At 34.3% G+C, this 16,956-nt stretch overlaps 1 protein-coding gene across 1 annotated transcript; it reads right to left on the bottom strand.

Moving 5' to 3' along the window:
• Positions 1-14,733: 14,733 nt before the first annotated feature.
• On the bottom strand, positions 14,734-15,952 carry LOC135123922 (retinol dehydrogenase 11-like). The gene is made up of 4 exons (XM_064048780.1): positions 15,796-15,952; positions 15,416-15,745; positions 15,061-15,359; positions 14,734-14,919 (listed from the first exon to the last, which is right to left on the bottom strand). The coding sequence occupies exons 1-4, from the start codon at positions 15,950-15,952 to the stop codon at positions 14,734-14,736; spliced, it is 972 nt and encodes a 323-aa protein (XP_063904850.1).
• Between the last annotated feature and the right edge of the window lie 1,004 nt (positions 15,953-16,956).

Here is a 16,956-nt window from a genome sequence, read left to right as displayed (position 1 = left end):
AGGTGATGAAATGAAGGAAGCGAGAAAGTAAGAACAAAGTTGATAAAGAGTAGGTAAACTAAACGGAAAAAGAAATAATCGAGAAAGGAAAATCGAGGCAAAGGACGAGTGTCTACACGTCTATATCTGTAAATAAATTGATAAAAGAACAAATAAAATAAAAAATAAACAGATGAAGAAGAAAAAATGAAAAAAATTATATATAATTTTACAAAAATAAAGAAGAAAAATTCCAACGAAAAGGAGATACGAGAAATACAACATAAAGGAAAATAATAAGAGAAAAGTGACTATGAAAAAACAGCGGACTTGAAAAATGGGAAAAAAATAAGGAACAATACAAATAGGAGGAATAAAAAAATGAAGCAAGAAAAAACGAGACAGTTGTACAGAAAAAATGCGCGATACTGGCAAAGAAAAACAATTAGAAACAGAAGCAAAAAATCCGGGACGGCAGACAGACGGACAGACACGCGGAAACGGGAGACCTATCTCTTCGTCTTCTAGGGTTCATGAAAAGTCGAGAAAATAAAAAATTGAGAGTCGGCCGACGAACTCGATTACAATACTTTCTTTGCTTACGCTCGGGAAGTAAAAAAGATGGTGTAAAAGATATCTGAAGGAGTAATCAAAGAAATCAAGAGTACCGAAAAAAAAAACAAACGGGAATGAAAGAATATGTATGACAGTGAAAAAATTTGAATAACTGTAAGAAGACCAGCCTTAGAAAAAACACCATAGAGAATGGTATATGGGACTGTAAGTTAGACTTAGTTCTTGTATTAGAAGAATAGATACTGAAATATTGAAAATGAGAAAGACCAAGCACATAAAACAAGAACCGTTAAAAATCAAACTAAAGAAGAAAAAACAAATACAGGAAAATTGAGAAAAATAAAAAACATAACAAAGAGAAGAGAAAAGAAAAGATTAGTATAAAAGATAGTGTGAAGGCATTTTGTGAAATAAAGTTTAATTTTTTTGTCGCTTTTTTTTTAAAGTTTAATTAATTTTATCTTATAAAAAATATACCACTACATTAAGCCACGATATGATTATTAAAATTTAGATGACGAACTGTAAAGAACTCTCCAGATTTTAAAGTCTCATAAGTACACTTGTTGAAAGAAATAAATGAGAAAACTAAAACAGAAAAATAAAATATAAATAATTTAATGACGTCATAATTCGTTTTCAAATTACGATAAATGATCCATAAATTCCTAATTCCTAAAATCCACTGTCAAATAAATATAGTGTTGCAGCAAAGATAAAACAAAAATTGTTTTATTCTTTCTTTGATAAATATTGCTCGCATATAACCGAAAATGGACATAACATAATGTAAATCCTTTAGCATCAAACTGTCATACTTTGAATTAGTTTTTAATTTATGTTATGAGATTGTATATTCTACAAATCATTTAATTAGCTCACCTGTTGAATCCAAAACGCAGATTAACTAGAGCCTATAATTAAAAAAAAATCAAAAATTTTATATACATAAATAAAAAACTGTTGGAGATTATGAAACTTCAGTATAAAAACCCAAGTTTTTTCTCGTTTCATTATCTGTTTTTTACGTAAGAGCTTCGTGTTAACTTTTTTCCGTGACAGCTTTTATTAAATGTTGCATCATCCGGTGTAACTTTTTGCTGCGATTTCGTCAAATTTTCCCAACTTTCAGCGCTCTTTCAAAATCCCACCCCGTGGCCCTCGCACCCCTCGAAATCGATTTTTTCGCCCCGCCTTTGCCTAAACTGTCTTCCAGAATTAGGTCGGGACCAGGTCCGGATCGAACCTGAAATAAAACATTATTGATTGGCTCGATCGTGCATTTGCGGTCAATTCCGGGCACGTTCGTGCTCCCGGACCCAGACATCTACGGAGCTTTTGCGTACATCCGGAGCGGCTACTGTAAAATTCCGCTTGCATGTTGTTGTTTATTAATAGAGGTAACGGACGCTGCCGAAAAAACGTCAACTTCTTTGGGCAAACGATAAAAGTGGAGAATATTTAAAACGATTAAATTTTTAAAAATGTTTGATTTGATCAAGTTCCGTGCCTGGTTATTTATGTGGCACGAGTCGTTATATTCTTGGAACTAGGATTAAGTATTTAATTTTTTTACATAAATTAAGCCGCGTGGTAATTTATGGCGGAATTACACTGGGAGATTACATTTTTATAGGCTGCACGTAATAATGTTTGGGAGCTTTATCGAGCTTTCACCTGAAAGCTCCATTCCAAGTTTAATTTAATTTGACGTCGTGGACGGAAGAGAGTGCCGAATTTAATTATCAGACTTGCGGGTGGCGCAATTTTACCAAGATTTGCAACTGTTTGGATAATTGAGCGAGAATTTAGCGAATGGGTTTCGTGTCGGATGTAAAGATAAGGGTGAGGGTTGGGGGTTTTCCTGTTTTAGGACGTTAAGAAGATTCTGGAGTTTTAATATTGGAGAAAGTAGGGTGAGGGGGGACCGGTTTGACCGAAAACGGGCTATTTTTGTGAGAAGTTTAATCCCTTTCAATTACGAACAATTCTTCTCAGAAACTTTGTCAGGTTGTGAAAAGCTGTTTTGATTAAAAAAGAAACTTTTTCCATGATAACGTTTTAGGGTAAAAAGCGCTAAAGGAGTATGTTTCTCGCTAATTTAAATGTCAAATTGTTAATTTAACTGGACTGGTGAAACATACATTTAACCTAACTTTAAATAACGATAGGTTTTGCAGCACTCACTATTCGATAACTCAAGGCAGTGAATAGTGCGGCGACAATCCTATAAAATTTAACACTGCTGTTAAAAGTAACAATTTAGTACTCATACTAGCAACATGACTAATTCGCAAACATCATAAGAAAATCTCCAACAGAAACATTTCAAGTCTTACTTAGACTAACAAACAAAAGTTATAGAGAAGAAAACAGGTGAATTTAAAATAGATTTTAACAGCGCCATTAATGTTTTAGAAAAATCTCTAAATCACAAACGAAACTTACACGAGGAAATTTCGTTTTTACATAGAAAAGTCAATTTTTAGAATAATCCAAGTATAGAACGATATAGAGGAAATCGATTCTAAACTCGGAAAAACTATTAATAAATTAGTTATAAACGACGTCCATAAAATCTGTGGACCAAATTTCAAAGTTGGATAATGTCTGAATTAATTTATCGTTAATAAAAATTGGAAATGCTTAAGAACATCGAAACTAAACTTAAAGAAAAAAGATATTTTAAATAATGATCAAGACAACGAAACCACGAAACCCGACGTAAAAAAACAGAACTTACTGCAGACAGCAAGGATTTCGCAGCAAAAGATGTGAAAGCTTTTAGAAGCGAGAAAAACAAATTAACAACACAATAAATTTCTGCTGCAAGAAAAGAAAAAGGAGAAACGAAAGCGAATGTTAACAAAAGCAAATAAAAAACAACGAAATATGGCGAAAAAACAGACTAGAGATACTGCAAACGAGGAAACCGCAACAGGCAAAACACAGCTTCTTCGAAAAAAAAACGAATATTATGTATTTTTATGACACTCTCACAGTCCTTACGCCACGGAAAATGCAGTCCGCACTGGTACCGATAAGTCAAATACATATATTTAAAGCAGATAACGAACGGAAAATATATTATCAATACATGCTTAACTCCGATTGTTTAATGCCTGATTCGAATGATTTTGATTGTCTCCTCAAAGCAAAACGGCCCCAATATTATTTTGGACAAGTAGTATTATTATAACAGCGCTTATTTTTTTATTATTAAATACCGGCGAGTACAACATTACTGTATTGTTAAATTTTCGAGAAAGTGGGCGAAATCGTTCTTGATTAAATCAATAAAAAAAGTGTGATCGATGAGTCATGAGCCAAAGCGGATTCATAAACCACAAGTATAGAATTTTGTTATTTTAAAAAACTTAAGTAACGTTTTCCAACAAAATTTGGAAGGGATGTCACCAAATTGTTCGTGGAGATGAATAGACAACGTTTGGTTAGTCTTTTACCATTTACAAGGTATTTCTTACATACATTAAAACTTGACAACTATCGATCCGGTAGTTTTGGATGTGATCTGTCTAATAAATAAATGAAAATATAATCAAATGTAATAGGAAATATTTAATTCCTTAAATTATTCAAAACTCCGTCATATACAGGGCTTTTATAAATGATTCTAAGGACGTAGTTGGTCATGAATTTCAAAAATCCCACTTCACTTAAATTATGCCTCATTATGACAGTTTTCACTTGTCATTAATGTCATTTGTAACCTGTCATTGAACGTTATTTTATTTTATCGTTTTAACGTTTTTCAAGTGTGAATTACAGCAATTCCCGTTGATCCAAGCTCAAAACAACAAAACAGTCGTTTTCAAAACTCTTGGTGGTTGCGTACGAAAATTTTGTTTTTGTGGTAGAACGCGAAGACTGTGAAAATGAAAATTCACATACCAATGAAAATTCTCTTGAACAAGACATTTTCATTGGTATGTCTTGTTATCGCAATGGGACAAGCAAGAATATCTGGCCAAATACCGTGGTTAGAGATGTAATCAACAACAAGATTTGTTCGAACTGGCAGTGTCAACAAAGAGAAATTTCGTGGAAGACCTTCACTATCTGAGGAAGAAACATTTTTGACAAAATTTCCTCAGCAGTCAAGAGTTTCTTTTGCAACATGAAATTGAACGATGGGCATTGACGAAAGGATTACAGAACATTTTTGAAACTAAAAAGAGACTTTTAAGAAAATGGTTAACATTTTCAACATTTACTGTGATGTTTAACCGCAATGAATTAGTTTTATTTTTTAAAAAGATATGAAGCATTTAGGGAGCCAGTTATACAGATTCGTGTGGTCTTTGTCATGCGTCCTTGGGCATTTAGTACAGTTCAAATCTGAGAGGCGGCACGTTTACATGACCTACGGCGACCCTATAATTATTTATCTGAAACCTTTCATACCATGGTACATTAAAAATGCTAAACAATTTAGTAGATGTAGGTTTTAGCAGAATGGTATATAATTTGATTAAAAGAAACCTTGAGGTATACGAGCAATATTCAGTATTACACAGTAAAATGATGAAATGTGGTGCATCGCAAAAAATAATTCTAGAGCCCACTTTGTTCCCTTTGTACTTTCATGACCTCTTAAACTACAGTTAATTTGGGTGAAACAATGAAACAGATGAAAAAGTAAAAATCACAAGGTTTTGTGTTCAAAGTTCAAAGTCGAAAATATCTTAAATGCAGTTCATAATTTAAAAAACATCATAACTAAAAAATATTTAATTGAAAACCCTAGCTGAGCGCTGTAAAAAAGATTTTTCAATTTTTTTTTTAGTTATTACGATATTAAAAACTCGTTTAGATAGTGTAATTATTCAAAGAACACTATGTATATTAAAAAAAAATAAAAGCCAAAGATTAAGTCCCACCTATATCTGCCCTGATCTAAATAGTAATGAAGTTTTCATTCGTTGACAGACCTAGAGGCGGAGCCTAATTGCAAAATCCATATTTTCTTACAAAAATTTATCATTTTAAACGTGTTGTGTGTTTCTAAAAATAAAAAAAATCATCACAATTGAGATGGGATGGGTGGGTGGGGTATGTATTTTGCCTTCTTTTTAATATACATAGTATTCTTTGAACAACACGATACTCAAAAACATGTTTTTAATTTCTTGTAAGGAAATAAGTATTTTGCAGTTAAGCTTGGCCCCCTTAGTTCACGGCGAATAAAAAAAAAAATTATCACATTTGAGACAGGGCGGGTGGGCGGGCTTACATTTTGCGTTTGTTTTTTTTAATATATGTGTAGACCTTGTTTCATAACATGAAACTTAAAACATTTTTAAAATGGAAAATTTGTATAAGGAAATAATGATTTTGCAATTAGGCTCACCCCCTTAATTGCAAGATCCATATTCCCTTGCTAAAATGTACCATTTTAACCATCTTTTAAGTTTCTTGTTGTGAAAAGATGGCTATGTATATTAGTACATATATTTTTTCTTAATATACGTAGTCGTCTTTCCAGAACAAGAAACTTAAAACATATGTTTAGAATGGTATTCTTGTGGACAAATATGGATCTTGCAATTAAGCCCCGCCCCTCGATCTGACAACGAATGAAAAATTCATCACGATTGAGAATTAAGATGCGGGCGGGTATGGGTGGGGCCTAATCTTTGGCTTTATTTTTGTCTTAATATACCTACGTATTATTCTTTGAACAACATGATACTCAAAAACATGTGTTTAATTTCTTGTAAAGAAATAAGGATTTTGCAGTTAAAATCCGTCTTATTGGCTCACGACGAATTAAAAAAAAATCGTCACAATTGAGATAGGGTGGGTGGGCGGGGCTACAATGAATTTGTAGTTACAGTAAAGTAGTATGTATACTCTTAATCTACCATTGACTGGAAATATTAACTATTATATACCTCCAAATCTACCAGTTTCTAATATAATAACCGACCCCAATAGCATTAATTCATAAAATTGCATTCGAGTATAAAAATAGACGGTCCATTTGACAAATCCGCGTATGAAAAAATATTTTTAAGTGCTTTTCGGATACAGAAGAATAATTACAGAGGGCGTTAAAAAAACATGACAACACAATAAAAAAATTTCTTAAATGCTTAATAAAATGTTAATATCTTAAATGTTAAATACGGAGACTGTAGCAAAAATTTACAAAAGACAGATCTCCTATTTGAATAATCAATTTTTATTTCTTCTGTATACCATTTTTTGTGTTTAATGTTCTGTTATTTGATGAATGTTTATTATCAATTTATCTAAATCATTATTAATTATGTGTTTCTCTCTGCTAATTTTTCTAAAATCTTCGTTTACAATTTCAACACATTTATAGATCCTGATTCTCATTCTCTACTATTTAGGATTTTTTGCTTCCTTTTAGCTACTTGACGACTTAATGCTTCATTTGTATGTATTTAGCATCTCTCTATATAATCTCCTTCATCCTTCTTACTCAGTTACTGTTACCGTCTAAAAATATATCTAAAAATGTTCTTTTCATATTTTTATATACTATCTATATTTCACCACCACATCGTTTGGTAGATTCAAATGTTTTTAACTCTTTGTAGTATGTTTTAGAACTATTAACAGATTTTCATCACATTTTCTTCATCCGGTCAGCTTTTTCCATATTTCTTCTTTTTGATCTTTTTCAAACGTCACTACGGCTCCCATAGAATCGATTTATTTTGTTTTTCTTGATTCGTTCATTCTCAATTTCCGATTTCAGCGCCTTTCCCTGTCATTGACTTTCATTGCCCTTGCTTTTACTTTCCTTCCTGGCACTTTAATAATCTAAATATCCTCACAGCGTTTCCTTCGTCCTTGTCATAAATAAAATATTCTCTGCATAACCAGACCGTTATTATCGATTCCTGCTGTGCGTATCCCACTTGCTCTCACTATGTTCCACCACCAAATTGAAAAGCACCAACCCTCGTTTTTTTTATTTTTTACTTTTTTACTTTTTTTACGTACTCATAACTTCATTATCTATTTGCCTCAACGTCACTCCCACTGACTTTTTAATCTGTAACCCTAATTTTTTTGTTGTGCCAAACAGCATTTTCTTGTTATGGAATTTTGCTTCACTTGCGTTGACACTTAATATTTAAACAATTTCTTAAAAGTCTTGGCATCACTTGTTTCTAAAGCTTTTATCTCTTTTATGTACTGTAGGCGGGTACATATCTCGTGTTGTTATATTACTGGTAACATCATAAGCGACTTTGAGTGAATAGTTACAACCTCCAAGTCTATTCAAGCCGCTAAATATGAATGACAACTTTGTAGGCAATAAGAAAAAACCGAGACAAAGCTGAGCATTTGGTTCATTCTGATTCTTTCTTGGAACGAATTCCTCAATGACTGCATACAACTCTGTGATACTAAAGCAATGCTCCTACGTAGTAAAACTACCCCCTGAAATAGGTCACCAAAGACCTTTCGCCGCCACACAGGCCGCCAACTGCCACCCCCAACACATCTGTCCCTAATCGCCGTCTTTCCTTTCCAAACTTTTTTGCGAGCTGCGTCCTTCGAGCTTATTTTTCCGCAGGAAATTGCTCATAACAATGATGGATTTTTTTCATTATCCTTGATGACATCTTTAAGGATTTATCAATCACCACGTACCACGTGATTATACACTGCGATGACGTCACAGAAAGCGTCAAACGTGTTTTATATGCACGAACACTCGAAAGCTTTTTCTAAACTCGTGTTTTATCCTGCTTGGATAAAGCGGGGATTTACGACGCTTATTTGAAATATTCAAATTAAAGTGATTGCAATTAAGCGTTCTTCAACCTGGGGAAAACAAGCAATTTACAAACGAGCACGAGCTGTAAACTTGCGACAAGCGGAGGTTTTCCGGTTGATTTTTACGACTCGTTTTAATTTCACGTTTTTTTTTTGGCGTTGACAGGAACTGACTAGATTTAGAGCGTAGGTAGATACTTTCAGTTTATCGTTCATCTTCACCAAACAGCTGGTGACGTCAGGTGAATATGTTAAACAACCTTAGCATTGATTTCCTGCTCCTAGCACTATCTAAAATTTATTTATTCATCCCCTAGAAAACATCGCTGACGTCACCGCATACTAACGTGACCTTATTCGCCTACATATTCTCAAATGTCACTCCGTGACTGCGGAAAAATTGACACAGTAACGGGAATTTCCGCTTAAATAACCGTTTTTTCGCGCAAAAAGCACAAAGCTGTGACCTTTACAGGAGCGTTACCTCGTAGTCTCAAATATTGATCCGCCAAATCGCTGTCTGAGATGTTTGCTTTCAAAATTAGCCTTCTAGCGAACTCTTCGACGACTTCATAATTAATTATTTTTTGTTTTTCAGATTAGCTTCCTGTTTGTTGTGCGCGAATGCTTTCAATTTAGCCAAATTATTTTCGGGGTACGAATCATTTTGTTGATCGCTTTTTAATTAGACCTTTAGCTCTGCCATTTTTGTTTATAAACAAAATTTAATCTAATAGCAATGACTTTAATTTGCACGATGACAAAAGCGGACACGTTTCAAGTTCGTTTTATTTTGGTGCAGACTTCAGGAAACCCGATTAGGCGGATTCAATCTGGATCGGAACGGTTTGTTCGTTTCGCGAATTGATTAGCCGGAATGGATTTTATTAGGAGATGGGAACGTTATCCTTAGTGATTTTAGGCGCGACAGGTTTCCGATTTTATTACATATAATAAAAGTACAACCATCTTACTGATTCTTGATAAAATCAGTAACTTATAGGTTTGTTTAATTTAGACATTCTTCTAACAATAAGTGTTTGAAGCTATTTCTGTCTCTCACTTTTGGGGCTTGCTATTAGTCCTATTACGCTAAAAGTATCACCAAAGTACCAAAATAAATGTTTTGTACATACAATTTCCTAAAAAAAAGTTAAAAGTCAGGTATACACCTATATCTTTTTAGACAATTAATTCATGGAAACGTTATTTTTAAGTGAAGCACAATAAAAACTGTATAAAACCATTCATGTTTCTTTTTCAAAGAATTTTAAAAACATTTCGAGAACCTTCGGACGTTCTCGACGTTACATTACCCCTAGAGTACGAAAAAATAGGTCTCCCATTTCTGTATGTCGGTCTGTCGTCTGTTTGTGTCCATTTTTATTAACCAGATAGTATAGATGATAAAATGCTAACCAAAATTTGTTCATCAACAATTTGATGACGTCAACTCAGATTTTTTCACTGTAAATACTATTTAAATTTCATGCAATAACATGTTGTTGTTCTTGTGGTTTATGAATCCGTTTTCTTTTCATAGTTAGCTTCATTGACCGGATTTTATCCTGGTTACCCTTATTCTCTTCTTCTTTTGTTTACTTGTGGTATAACCTTTTTTTGTCATATCTGCCTCTGTGTATACTTCGAACTTGTTTTTATTCTTGAGGATCCTTATTGTATTTGTCGAGTTCCAGTTTTTAAGTGTTCTTAAAATACTTAAAAAATTGATGCTTTTAGCTAAAATATCTGTTTTTAATTGGTTCCTTGTAACACAAATCTTTTTTTTAATTATTAACACTTAAATAAAAGTATAATTTAAATTGAACTTTGGATCCAACAGTTTCAATTAAGTTTGTACAAAACAACGAAGCAGCATCGGCTTCATTTTAATTATTTTCCTTTGATGCTACGTGCAGCTACCTACCAAAGTCAAACTGCAAGCGAATTAATTAGCAGACCTTTTGTACAAAAACGAATAGAGCTCGTAGGTAGAATTTCAGACGACTAAGTAACTTATCATAAATAGAATCGATCGCCGACAAAAATAACATCCTCAACAGTATTCATTTATTTTAAATGTAATTGCCAAGTTTAAGCAAACTGTTTACATTTGGAACGTTGAATAAGTTTCCACTTAAAATAAATATAACGATTTTTCCAAAAAATTGTAGTCATGCTGCACTCACGTAGAACTTTCCAACAATAAAAAAGGTTAGATTGGAAGAAACCTATCTACGAGTTTATAATATGCTTTTAATTGTTTTCTGGCGATTTTAATACATTTCCTCTTCCATTAATCACAGTTTACTTTAAAACGCTGGTTTTGAGCATGTAACAACGTACCACTCAAACCCAAAAATTCCCCGTCCCACGAAACCCATCAATGACACAAAAACATTCCAGCGCCGCCACCGACGTCACGTCCGTCTATTGATAATCTCTGCTCACCACATTCGTCTCCATCTTCGTCGCCCACGCGCCCTCCGTGCAGCTCAAAAATCGCCCAATTCCTCGACGACGTCGCGACGCCCACCCAGCATCCACGCGGCCGCGTCGCGGAGAGGGGCGGCGGTGCGGCGTCACGGTGACGTCAGAGTACGCCTCCGGACGTGCACGCGATCGATGCGCCGGTACAGCGCCGTGATGGCGCAATATGGCGCAACGGAGGACGGAATGGGACAGAGCTGGTCGAGAATGGTCGGATTGCGAAAATTCGAGTTGGTTAGGACCTATCTCTAGCAACTTTGGTGTGCGGCCTTCGCAGTTGGCATTTAGAAAGGGATGGGGATTTGCGGGATTGGGGGATGAGAAGGAGGTGAAGGAATTGGGGTGATGGTGCTGATGAAGAGGGAAGTTTGTAAGTTTAGGAGAAAAGGAGTGAGACGGGGAGGAATGCACAGTCAAAAATATGTGGCCGAAATTCTAAATGAATTTGGATCAATTAAGAAACTATGAAATCGATTATTTTAGCTTCAGATAAGATTCCTAATTGTGGAGAAATATGGAGCTGAAATTTTGTTAAATGAACCAAGAGCGCCGTCAATGAGCTAAGGAGATACTTTTGACGACTTATTCACCACCGAGCGATGTACCAATGAAGAGGGAACAATAATAAATAAAAAGTTTGTCCGCCCCCAGATAATCTAAACAGTTTTAGTTTTTTCAGAAAACCAAAAGTTTGATTTTCACAATTTTGGGGCGCCTTCAGTTTCCTTCTACTCTAGGAAGCAAGGTTATAAATGTTACTAAATTAATTATTTTAATAAGGCAGAAATCAACAATTATTAGAAGGAAGGTATCATTTAGACGTTATTTGAGGAGTTTGCGTGCAAATAAAGAATATCGTTCAGGATAATCTAGATTTGTGTTGGTTTTCGTGGTTGTGTGACTAAAGAAATTAGTAAGAGGTTTACTTTTCCTTGAAGAAAATTAATCAAAAACGACTGCATTTAATTAAACACAAAAAAAAACAGTTATTACGGGGCAACTAAGTACATTTATATATATACATACATAACATTAATAAATTTAAAAAATCTCGAATATGTTCTCTACAAGATCGTCGTTTGGATTTTTGTCAAGAGTGAACGATAATGAGATCCAAATATCTAAATTTATTTTCAAGAACTCGTGCTCTCTTGCCAAATAAAAATTATTGGTTTCCTTTGGGAGAAACGTGTCAGTCTTTTCCATCCAAGTGTGGTATTTTCTAAAGTGGATTCATTTAATTCTCCCCGTATACCGTTATTTTCTGACAAAAACGCAAAAATATCTGCGTGTACTTCATACAGTTAATAGATTATAACGATTATTATAATTTAAAATGGTTTCTAATCAAAATTTGGCTGATCATCCTCATATACAATCTGATGACGTCCGCTCATTATATTGTGTAAATTTTATTAAATATTATACTCCAGTACTTGTGGTTTATGAATGTACCTTGGATTTGTTTATTACTATTATTACTATATTTGTTTATTGTTTAACCAGTCTTGTGTTTTAGACAGAATATTGTATGAACATCGATCAGCCAGCGTGGTAGTGCGCCAAAGTTGCAGATGAGAAGTTCGAGGTTCAATGCTCTATGCCTGCGGGCCACAGCTTTTTTTCCTCAAATCAAAAAGGGTTCACCCCATTATCCCGAAAATGTAAGAATATAGTAATGTCGCGCCGGCCTATTTTTAATAATAATAATAAAATTATAATTATCATCATAACAATAACTGCCCGCCCAAAATTCAGTCCGTTTTGCTCCATTGCAGCTTATATTAAATCAGTTATCTCCTCCGTTTGGAAGAGACACAGTGAATTAATTTTCATTTTCTTTTAACGCAGGTGCTTGTTATCGACACGTGCTAAGTCCAATTTTTCCGAAGTATAAAATATAATCAGTCGAAGTTACGCATGTTCTGAGACGGTGAGACAACATGTTTTTCCGTTGATTACTTATTTCAGGTATGCATACATAAGATGCATTATTGAATGCATTCTCGGAGTTATTCTGAAAAAACATAAGCGGGAAAATTATCAGGATAAAAATATGTTTAAAGATCGTTTTTTCTTGAAGTAACAACAGTATTGCCACTAATAATTATTAGATTTTCTGATTTTTATCCACAATAAATATTTTTACTCTGGTGGAGTATAACCAGTACTGATAAGTACAAGAACACGAATGATATATGTGGACATGCCACCATGGTTCTTTGAAGCGACAGCAATGTCAATAAAACGAGATCGACGATGCGACATTTGATTTAACGAGCGAAATGTAAATACATCGATAGCTTTGTTTGCGTTTCCATTCATTTCCCCAAGTTTGTTTATTTTCAGTACACGTTGAGAATTCTTCAATAAATATCTGAAATAAAGCTTGGCAGATTCCGACAGTTTGATAATGTTAGAACGTTTTGCAAAGAAAGAAATCAATTTCCCCTGATCTACAGCTGCTGTTGAGACAAAGTACAGTAGTGTCAGTCGGAACAAAGCTAGACGAGGAGATAAATGAACTAATCCCTTCAAGTTTCATTCAGACGCGTTAGAATTAAGGTACGTCATGGTTTTAATTCTAAGAGCTGAATAGTAATTTATTGCCCCTTAGTTTGAGGAAATTATTATAAAACGAAATTAAGACGACGGTTCCAAAATGACTTTGAGAGTAAAATAACTGCCTGTTATTTAAAAACCACAATCAACAAATTATAATGTTATTTCAAGCTATACTTTAATAACCAGTAGTAAATGAGATGTAGGAAGCGTGTCCCGGTAAACCCTGCGGTTTTGTAGTCCCAAGAGAACGGTGTTTTCAACTTGTTGACTAAGTTAAGGTATAAACAGACTTGTTACCTTTCCATAAACTTGAAAATGAGTCGTTTTACAAGCAGTTCTCTAGGTGAAAATTACCCTAAAATGTGAATAAATGCTCTGAAAAACATTTTAAATTCGAAGAACTCCAACTTGAAAACAATTCATGCAGTTTTGTTCCGACTGAAATTATAATTAAGACAGAGATACGACAATATAAATGTTTCCTACATCCAATGTTAATGCGACTTATGACATTTGGAACCCATAACAACTCATTGGAGGAAGACACACTTTTTCTGATGTCCTATTATCACAACCCAACATTCCAGAATGGTGAATGGATCTTCCTAATGCAATCTTGTAAAGACGAATACATTGCAAGATTCCCAGAAATTCAATTTCAAAAAGCTTCTTTTCAAAATCACGTTCGGTATATGATAAACTGATTTGTAAGAACTGGTAGTCTGAGAATAGGTAAATCAGCGACAAGGCCTTCAGCTTCAGGTGATGTTGTTGATCATTTGAGACAACAACCATAAGTCCATAAATAGATCTATCAAAATTATCACTGAGAACTGCTATTCAATGAAACACATCTCACAAAATTATTAAAAAAGGTTCCACATGTGTCAATGTGTTCAATGATGACGGAATATTCCCCTGATCTAAGTCCATTCGGTTTTCAAATATTTAAAATTTATAGCGGTAAACATTTTCAACATCTTTTGTAGTGCTACTTCTCAACAAAATTTAATTGTTTTATATGTAGCTAAAAATTGCTCATTATCAATTTAACTAAAGAATTTATCATATCACTTTAAGTGAATATACTGATTTTACTTGTATGAAAAAAAATTGTTTGTGTTCAACTTAATACCATGTATTTTATGCAATTAATTAAATACCTAGTGGCAACAAATGAGATAATTATACTTGTTTGCTGTTTTCGAACCTTGTACACCGAGTCTTCGTACAAAACATAGTTCTCAATATACTTATTTTTATAACTCAGTTATATTAACAAACTGGTTAATTATTTGTGTTACATTACGTTACTAACAAATAAAAATCGTTAGAGCGCAATTATTTTTCATTATTTAAACCAACGAGTTTTTCGGTCATGCTCCACAACTTCGCTGCTAATTCCACGTTCCTTGCAGAATAATAGTCACCAACTATGTGACAGTCTTCAAAGTGTTGACCACTAAACTGTTCAATATTTTTTTCAACAGAACAGTAAATAGTAGTTTGGGCACCTTCCTCTGGCGTCTAGAAATACCAAAAATAGAAATATTACACTTTTAAATTCGTCAGTTAAACAAAAACCGATGGTTATTTATCGCTATGCAACCACAAGTTTCTGTATAATCGGTTAAAGGCGACTGAAAAACTTGGTTCTTATTGTTATACCTTTGAACACCAATTCTTCATGGGATAAAAAACGAACCAATAGATCACATTTTTCAACGCGTCGTTATAAATATCAGTCTTAACAGCGCCTGGATGCAACGAATACGTTGTAACGCTTGTGTTCGTTAATCTTTTAGCTAGTTCTTTCGTAAACAATATAATACAAAGTTTCGTGCGACAATACATATCTACATCTCCCAAATGTTTACACAAATCGTTTAAATTGAACTTCAAAGCAAAATTTGCCATCAAAGATGAAACATTAACCACTCGACTAGATCCAGTTTTTTCCATCAGTCCTGAAACGATATATGACACTGAGAGGAAAAGAAAATCTCTTATCCTGCAGATTTACCTAAGAGTAAATTTGTAAGAAGAAACATCGAAAAGTAGTTGACTTGCATGCCCAAGTGGTACCCATCTCTGGTTTTTTCTTCGCTTTGAGGCGCCACTCCGGCATTATTTACCAAAATATCCAACCTCTCTTCGCTTTCGTTGACGCTTCTGGCGAACGCTCGAACGGACTCGAAAGAACTCAGATCCACAAGCTTAATATGGATGTTCGGGTTGTCCGTTTTTTCGATTATTAGACGGCGGGCTTCCGCAGCTTTACTGAAATTTCGACAGGCCAAGATAACCTTGGCACCTCTTTTTGCAAAATCGATAGCTGTTTCAAGACCAATACCTTAAAGAATTTTTGACTTGTTGAGTGCGGAGGAAAATCTAGGAAATTACCTGTGTTAGCTCCCGTAATAATTGCAGTTCTGCCGACCAGAGTTCTTTGACTTTTGCACCAACCAATCGAACATTTAAGATAAAGTTTGAAAAGAAGCAAAACTGGAACAGTGATAAAAAAGAACGTTAATGTGACATCTATGTAGGCCGACTGCATTTTCTCTACTAATGAGACGATTTCCAAGGCATCAAATAGAACGCATTGTCACAAGAAGGCTAACCTTGATCGCATAATAAATCGCCAATCTACGTTGTTACAAACATATTATGATAATTAACAATTTATATAGTAGTAAAAACAATTCCATTAATGATCACCATATTGTCACAAAAACAATCTTACCTGCCTTACAGCAGGTAAAAATTAGTGGTTCCACAAACTACCCAAAAAGTCAAATCGGGCAAGCAGCAAATAAGGTAACATAAATCTGGTTTCACAACACGTTAAGCACACGTCTAACATTGATAGGGCACTCGTCTCTGATTGATAAATTCAAGATTAAAGTTTTTAGAAAGACAGTGCCGAACGTGTAGAAATTGTTACCAGCTGTTAAAAACCGCCACGCTATCACACAGAATAATAAAAATCGGTAAATTCGTTTGCTCATTTGCAATGATAATAATAGCGATGCTTCTTTTTTAGTCAAGGCAAACTTTTCGCTGAAAGCATAAACCGGTAAACGAACCGGCACGGACCGGTACATTGCGCTAGACACAACTATAACAATAACAATTATGCGAAGATAAATAAACAGTTCCTCTTTTAAAATTCTAAATAAAATTATTCACAAATAATAAAAGCGAGAACCCCCAATAAAATTTCCAATAAACAGATTTATCTTCCCGCAACGTGTACCTTTTTTATCAACCCATCCATAAAAGCTGAAAAAGCTGCCCTCTGTATCCAACACTACCGTCTAACTTATTGATCGGTTTCAGCCCGAACTGAAACCTGCGTATAACTGCAGCAACCTTCGCTTAAACTTTAACCAGGGTGAGGGCGTCTCGACATATCGAAAATTTAATTATTTATTTTGACGCTGTTTATTCAACGACGCTTGAGCGGTCTACAAAAAGTTATATATTTTTTTTAAGCAAGGAAGGAAAGCAGTTTTACATTTTCGGTTAGTAGAAGGTCAAAGGTGACAGTCTGGTTTCTAT

Source organism: Zophobas morio, unplaced genomic scaffold, assembly GCF_036711695.1.
Source record: "Zophobas morio isolate AGI-343-1 ecotype UQ-CSIRO unplaced genomic scaffold, CSIRO_AGI_Zmor_V1 ptg000007l, whole genome shotgun sequence".
Classification (NCBI taxonomy): domain Eukaryota; kingdom Metazoa; phylum Arthropoda; class Insecta; order Coleoptera; family Tenebrionidae; genus Zophobas; species Zophobas morio.
The sequence above is the reverse complement of the archived record's forward strand: the minus strand, read 5'-3'. Positions and strand labels throughout refer to the sequence as shown.